The sequence below is a fragment of the Diceros bicornis genome, chromosome 34, assembly GCF_020826845.1.
Source record: "Diceros bicornis minor isolate mBicDic1 chromosome 34, mDicBic1.mat.cur, whole genome shotgun sequence".
NCBI lineage: Eukaryota > Metazoa > Chordata > Mammalia > Perissodactyla > Rhinocerotidae > Diceros > Diceros bicornis.
In genome coordinates this window covers 13330725-13338311 of record NC_080773.1, presented here as the reverse complement: position 1 = coordinate 13338311, position 7587 = coordinate 13330725, and the positions used below count along the sequence as shown (strand labels likewise).

Here is a 7587-nt window from a genome sequence, read left to right as displayed (position 1 = left end):
ATACTCTGCAACAGACGTGTAGTGTGTGCACCCACTCTTCTAGAGGAAGAAACTGAAGTTCAGAGAGGTTAAGGAGCTAGCCCCAAATCAGACAGCCAGTAAAGGGCAGAGCCACGATTGGAAAGTTTATTGCCTCCAAATCCTGCACACCTAACCATCTGACTATATCATCTCTGCTTCGCCTGAAAAAGCTTTACCGAGCATGTTCTGTGTACCTGGCCCTGTGCAAGGAATACATCAGTAAACGAATAGACAAATAAACAAAACAAAGTAAAAAACCCCTGCCCCGTGGAGCTTATATTCTAGAGAGGGAGACACTGAAAAAGCAAGTAGATAATGAGTATCTGGTGGCAAATGAGCCATGTAAAGAATGAAAACAGGGTGATGGGACAGGGCATGACTGCGAGGCCTACTTTAGATTAGGGGGTCAAGGAAGCTTGGAGCTGGAGAAATGCATTGTGGGAAGAGCCAGGGAAAAGCATTCCTGGCAAAGAGACTAGCATGTGCAAAGGCCCTGAGACAGGAGTGTGCTTGGTGTGTTGGAGGCAGTGTGTCTGGCCTGGAGTGAGGGGGAGAGTGAGAGGAGAGCAGGTGGGAGAGGCAAGCAGGGAGCAGATTCTGCAGAGCCTTGTGGACTGTAGTCAAGAGTCAAGATTTTATTCTCAGAGCAATGGGAAGCCAGTGGAGGGTTTTCAGAAGGGGTGGTATATGGTCTGATTTCCGTGGAGACCCCAACTTCGGAACAGGGTGTGCCTTCAAAACAAAATCAGGAACGGCCATCTCGAAACTTGGCATCCACCCCTCATATGTGGGGACCACATGGTCCCTGGGTCAGCCGTTTGGATGACACCCACCATCCTCTTTCCCCCGTAACCCCCTGGTCCTTCATTTAATAGAGAAGTATACATCAATGCCAATGACATGCTTGTCTTTTTCAAAATCGAGAGCGTTAAACCCAAGGAACAGGCACACTGGGTGAGAGACGGCATGGTATCTTCCAAGGGGAGTGTTGGAGCATCTGCTCTCTGCCTGGCCTGTGCCAGGCACTGGGTAGCCAGCAGTGACCAGGACAGACCCAACCCCTGCCCTCTTGGAGCTCAGAGAGACAGATGGCAATAGGGCTGTGATGGGAGAAGCACAGGAGACTGTGGAGGCCAGAGGAGCTGCCTGACTGCCCAGAGCTTCAGGGACACGTGTTAGTCAAAGTCTTGGTAGCAAGTGACAGAACCCAGCTTAACTAGGCACAAAAAGCTCGCTTTTGCTGGCTCATGTAGCTGGAAAGAAGACAAGGAAAAGTCACAAGGAACGTGACCTCAGAGACCAGAACACACACCCCACTCCACCAAGACATTCTTGATCAAGCCTTGGCGTCTCCAAGCAGAGATTTGCAACCATATTTCCATCACAGCACTCCTATTGAAGAGGGTCATATGCCTGAGCTCAGACATTTCCTATAGGATGCAAGGTTTTATTATCAAATATTAATTGACCACCTTCTCTGGGTTCTGTGCTGGGCATACAGAGGTGGCTTTGTGAGGATACATTTGGCTGCAAGAAACAGAAAACCCAATTAACATGACTTGAGACATTTGATTGTCTCATTTGATAAAAGTCTAGAGATAGGGGGTTTGGGAGTTTGGTGCAATGGCTTATTGATATCTCCAATGACCCAGTTTCCTACCCTTTTGTTCTACTTTCCTTAGAAGGATAGCTTCATAGTCTAGGCTTGTTGCCTCATGGTCACAAAATGGCTGCCACAGCTCCAGGTCTCACTTCCTCATACCAATGAACTAAACAGGAAGGCAGGCAACAAATGGAAGAGTTTTCTTTGTGTCAGAGAAGAAAAAAATTATAAAATAATAAGAGAAATAGCAGTAAACATACATATTGGGCTTAACCTGTGCCAAGAACTGTTTTAAATTCTTTATATAAATTACTTCATTTAAGAAACCCTGTAGTCGTATGGCCACTCCAAACTGTAGGGGAGTCTGGGGAAGCAGGTGTCAGGCAAGGGGGAAAGAAATTCATGCCCTGGGCTGGGCACCTTGCTGCCCCCACCCAAACTCGGGTTCTGTCACTCAGAAACCATTTAATGCAGTGGGAGTGGCTGTGGGGTTGTGTGTGATTTCTAGTGTATGGCTGTATTCCAGCCCTTTGTCTCCTAATTGAGAAAACAGTGGAGAATGCAAAAGAGTGAGCATTATAGGATTATGGGGATGATTCTGGAATGATCGTGTGTAATGTGACAAAAACTCAACCATTCAGAAACTTCGGTGGGTTCCTCTTCAGTGATTTGTTTCTTGGGACGTACCTCACAATGGATTGTGATGGGCTGGTGGCTTTCATGCTGTTCCAATGATCTACTGCCTCCTAAGAAACCAAACGTAGTGGCATAAAACAAAAATTATTTTGTTATGCTCCCAGATTCTGTGGCTCAGGAATTTGATCATGGCACAGTGGGGATGGGGGACAGCCTGTCTCTGCCCCAGCTGGGAGCTGGATCATCTGGACACTCCTTTGCTCACACATCTGGATGCTGAGTTGGGAGGACTGCAAAGCTGAGCTCAGCTGGGATTGTCACCTGGAGTATGTACGTGCGGCCTCTCCACGTGGTTTGGGCTTCTTGCGATGTGACAGTTGGGTTCCAAGAAAGAGAGTTTGAGAATGTGTGTTCTGAGAGAGCCAGGAGGACTTGGCATTGGAAGTCATAGTGCTTGACTTCCACAGCACTCTTGGTGGAAGAAGTCACAAGTCCAAGTTCAAGGAGAGGGGAACATTGCCCCCATCCTTCGACGGGAGGAACCTTGAAGAATTTGTGGCCATTTTTTTTTTTTTTTTTTTGGTGAGGAGGATTAGCCCTGAGCTAACATCCATGCCCATCTTTCCTCTATTTTGTATGTGGGTCGCTGCCACAGTGTGGCTTGATGAGTGGTGTAGGTCCGCGCCCAGGATCCGAACCCTTGAATCCAGGCCGCAGAAGCAGAACGCACAGAACTTGACCACTATGCCACCAGGCTGGCCCCAGTGACCATTTTTTAAATTAATATCTTAATAGTTTATAACATTGTGAAATTTTGGTTGTACATGGTTGTTTTTTGGTCACCATATAAATGCCGCCCTTTACCCCTTGTGCCCACCCCCCAACCCTCTTGCCCCCGGTGACCACTATACAGTTTTCTCTGTCTGTGTGTTAGTTTATATTCCACATATGAGTGAGATCACGCCGTGTTTGTCTTTCTCTCTCTGGCTTATTTCACTTAACATAATACCCTCCAGGTCCATCCATGTTGTTGCAAATGGGGCAATTTTGTCTTTCTTTATGGCTGAGTAGTATTCCATTGTATATATATACCACATCTTCTTTATCCAATCATCAGTCGAGGGACACTTGGGTTGCTTCCATGTCTTGGCTATAGTGAATAATGCTGCAATGAACACAGGGGTGCATAAGCCTCTTTGGATTGTTGATTTCAGGTTCGTTGGAGAGATTCCCAGCAGTGGGATAGCTGGATCATGGGGTATTTCTATTTTTAATTTTTTGAGGAATCTCCATACTGTTTTCCATAGAGGCTGCACCAGTTTGCATTCCCACCAGCAGTGGATTAGGGTTCCCATTTCTCCACAGCCTCTCCAGCATTTGTTGCTTTTTGTCTTGTTGATTATAGCCATTCTAACGGGTGTAAGGTGATATCTTAGTGTGGTTTTGATTTGCATTTCCCTGATGACTAGTGATGTTGAGCATCTTTTCATGTGCCTATTGGCCATCTGTATATCTTCTTTGGAGAAGTGTCTGTGCATATCCTCTGCCCATTTTTTAATTGGGTTGTTTGTTTATTTGTTGTTCAGTTGTGTGAGTTCTTTATGTATTATGGAAATTAACCCTTTGTCAGATATATGGTTTGTAAATATTTTCTCCTAGCTGGTGGGTTGTCTATTCATTTTGACTCAGTGACCATTTTTTAAAAACCACAACATATACCATGTGTGAGCTGGCGATGCCAGCAATGATTTAACAACTGGCATTGTTGTTGGAATCAGAATGCACTCTGGCCACACACTGGGGCAGATCCTGGAACAACGCGCTCCCCCTGTATCGGGTACTAATTCTTTTGTTTCTGAATTGTGGGAAGGTCTAGGGGGTCCAGGAGGAGGGCTGGGACAGCATGGGTGGGGCGGGTTTGCTTCGGGGGATCTTGGGGAAATAGCTATGTGCCAACTAGTATGAAGGTATTGCAATATTTTAATAATAGAAGTAGTGCTACCTTCGGGGACCCACTGGATATCAGTCCTACAAGAGATTCACAACCTTGGAACCCCCATGTACCATCCAAGGCTGCTACTGAGGTACATCTCCCACCTTCTCCCTTCTGGTAGGACTCAGTTTGTTCAGTTATTCGCTCTCCCTGGGGCATGTTTCCAGGTAAAGGGCTTCTCCCTAGCAACTGACTGACTAAATTCTAGCCAATGAGACAAGCATGCACATCCAATAGAGAGTTTCTCTGAAAGGTTTGCCTTGCTTTTAAGAACTGTGGAAAAAGAACCAAGGCCCCGGACATTGTGGAGCAGAGGCAAGCTATCCACAATGGGCCTTGTCCAAATTTGTGACCCACAGACTCTGAGAGCATAATAAGATTATTGTTGTTTTACTCCATTAAGTTTGGGGTGGCTTGTTCTGATTTGGAGGATACTGTTTGTGTGTGATAGCTGGAGCTGTGGCTGCCATCTTGAGATCATGAGGTAGCCAGAGTAAGATTCAGCCAAGACAAATGGAAAGAATTTGTTTCCCCGATGACATTACTGAATGAATGAATGAATCAGTCCTAGAACTGCCCTGTCAACCAACTTTTTGTTATGTATGATAATAAACTCATTTTTGTTTTACCCATTTAAGTTGGGTTTCTGATACTTGTTATAGGATAAGTCATCCTGATTAATATAGACCTCCATCTGTCCTAGGAACACGTGGAAAAGAATTCACACAGACAGGGAGAGACATAGAGACATATAAACATGTGCATAAATGCACACACATTTGCACACACGAGGGCATGAATATACCGTGATGCATCTTCAGTTAGCCTCAGGTTCAGGCAGGTATACACACAGACTCAAAGAAGTCAGGCACACCCAAATATACACAACCAGTCACCAAATTTGCCTGCACCATACAGACATCCACACTCAGTCACAGACCCGCAGTCACACACACACTCAAGGAATCACTTATCATAGAAGGTTCCAATTCCTTACTGTTTATTTGTGCATATTGTACAAAAGTAGAAAAAAACCCATTTCTTTGGGGTCTGAGTCAGGACTGCAGCTCCATAAATAAGGGGTGAGAGGAAATAACTTACGATGGGGGTGGGGCTTAGTGCATAAATAAGGTCTGGGGTCCCAGACAGGCTGGGGGTGGGTCCAGGTTCTCAGATGCACAGGTCGCCACCGGCAACACAATTCAGGTCCCGGGTGAGGAGGCGGAAGAGATTGAACATGACAGAGGCCTCGAGGCAGGCCTGAGACTCCTGTAAGACAGACAAGAAAGTGGTTCTCCACTGCTCGGGCATCAGCCTCCTCCCTTACCCAGGGCCCTGGCATCCAGCCTCCTCCCCGGTCACTCACCTTCCTCGGGGCCTCGTGGAGCCGGTGCAGCCAGTGGTGGAGGCGGCCCCGGGGCCTGGGGCCCGCTGTGGGCTGAGCGGGGACCTGTGGGCAGAGGAGGGGGGAGAGTGAGGCAGGGCCTGGGACCGGGGGGACATGTGGGTGGTCAGAGCCTACAGACACGGCCTGGGCGCCCCAACACTCACACAGGCCTGGAGTTGAGAGTGAATGAGGCTCAGCGTGTGAAGGGGCTGGTCCAGGACGTCCCCCAGGGACAAGTCGGCCATGGTCCCCAGGACCTTCAGAGTCAGGGCCAGCTCCGCCTCCAAGGCCACGGGGCGCTCCCACACCTGAGGAGAGGTGAGAAGGAACAGGTGAAGCGGAAAGACCAGGGAAGAGACAGGTGAGGGAGCAAGTGAAAGGTGAATCATGGGGGTCACAGAGGTTTGAAGAGACAGGGGCTCCAGGAGAAGAGAACAAGTTAGCAGGCAGGTGAGAGGGGACAGTTGGATGCGCAGGTGAGGACGGCGATGAGGGAGGAGCGTATGCTGGGAAAAGATCTGTGCGAGGAGGATGATGAGGGACAGAGGCGAGAGTCTGTGGTGAGGGGACAAGGGGGCCAGTGTCGAGAGCAGACAGTGACAAGCTGGGCAGGGCAAGGTGCGTGGGTAGGGGACAGACCCGGGAGGGAAAAGAAGAGAGAAATGAGAAGGAACTAGGTAAGCCTGGAGGTGAGAGGGACAGGTGAGGGAGATAGGGAAGTGGGGACAGGCAGGGAGATGATAAAAAGGGATGCAGGGGAGGGACAGGGGCACAGGACAGGTGAGGAGAGACCAGAGAGAGAGAAGGACAGGTGAGATAAAGGAGGTGAGGGGCCACTTAATGAGACACACAGAGGGGCCGGTGAGGGGGGCGTAATTTCCAACTCACCTGCAGCTGTCTCAGGTCCCGGGCTCTGGGGAAGACGGGGGTGCTGCAGGTCCAGTTTTTCAGTGAATTTTCCTAGAGAGCAAGAGCAGAGGTTAGCCCACAGCAGCAACGATGAAGGTCTAGCAGGAAGGTTTGAGAAAGGATAGAGGTTAGTCATAGTGGGAAAGCTAGAGGCTAGCTCATAGCAGGAGGGTAGAGGGTAGCCCACAGTAGCAGGGCGGCACCTTGGCTACAGTAGGAGGGGTACAGCTTAGCCCACAACAAGAGGGACTCACCAAGGCATCTTTGGCCTTCTTGAAGGCCCCCAGCTCGCTTGGCAACAGAGATTTGAACCTGCCCATGTCGCAGCTCCTCCTGGCTGTGGCAGGCTTGGAGGTGGGGACGGGTCCTGCTCTGGCCGAGCCCAGGCCTACGGTCACCAACACCAGGATCTGTACTCCAGCCATGGCCAGATCTCGACTGCTTCCCCGGTTGCATGGCTCTGCTTTTGAAGCAGGCTGAATGAGCAATCTTGTGTTTGTCAACAGAAAAGGCAAGTGGAAATTGCAATCTCCACTCAGACTCAAAAGGCATGAGTGGGTGGGGCCCGCCGCTGAGCCAGGTGAGCTCACAGGTGTGGGTGGGGCCAAGTGAGCCCAGGGCTCTGCCGAGAAGGAAAGAAACTGAAATTCAACCGCAGGAGGGAGCCTGAGGAATCGCAGAGCGTAGGATAGGAGCCCTTGCGATTTTGGAAAGCCCCAGACTGAGGCTGAGGCCCATAGAGCGATCGGACGATGTCACGAGGCCCGTAGAGCGATGGGACGATGTCACGAGGCCCGTAGAGCAATGGGACGATGTCACGGCAGGGCTGTGGGCGAGGCTGCCTGAGTGGCAGAGAGGGAGCCTCTTCCATTGATTGAAGCATGTTCCATGAACTCACTCATTTTACGCTCTGAACATTCCCGTGAGTAGCTATTTTTCTGATCATCCCCATTTTACCAGTGAGGAAACTGAGGCACAGAAGCCCAAGTGACTTGGCTAAGGTCCCTCTGGTTAACGGCAGAGCTGGGGTTTGAACAG

The 7587-nt window shown here is 49.4% G+C and overlaps 1 protein-coding gene across 1 annotated transcript; it reads right to left on the bottom strand.

Moving 5' to 3' along the window:
• Positions 1-5423: 5423 nt before the first annotated feature.
• On the bottom strand, positions 5424-6974 carry LOC131397849 (interferon lambda-1-like). Its single transcript, XM_058530957.1, has 5 exons — positions 6804-6974; positions 6529-6600; positions 5805-5948; positions 5620-5703; positions 5424-5522 (listed from the first exon to the last, which is right to left on the bottom strand). The coding sequence occupies exons 1-5, from the start codon at positions 6972-6974 to the stop codon at positions 5424-5426; spliced, it is 570 nt and encodes a 189-aa protein (XP_058386940.1).
• Between the last annotated feature and the right edge of the window lie 613 nt (positions 6975-7587).

Bases quoted from the DNA above. Each gene is read 5' to 3' on its own strand.
- LOC131397849 (XM_058530957.1), bottom strand. From the start codon at position 6,974: ATGGCTGGAGTACAGATCCTGGTGTTGGTGACCGTAGGCCTGGGCTCG. The intron at 5,704-5,804 runs GTGAGTGTTGGG...CTCTGCCCACAG, and splicing joins ACTCTCAACTCCAGGCCTGT to GTCCCCGCTCAGCCCACAGC. The intron at 5,523-5,619 runs GTGAGTGACCGG...TCTGTCTTACAG, and splicing joins TCCACGAGGCCCCGAGGAAG to GAGTCTCAGGCCTGCCTCGA.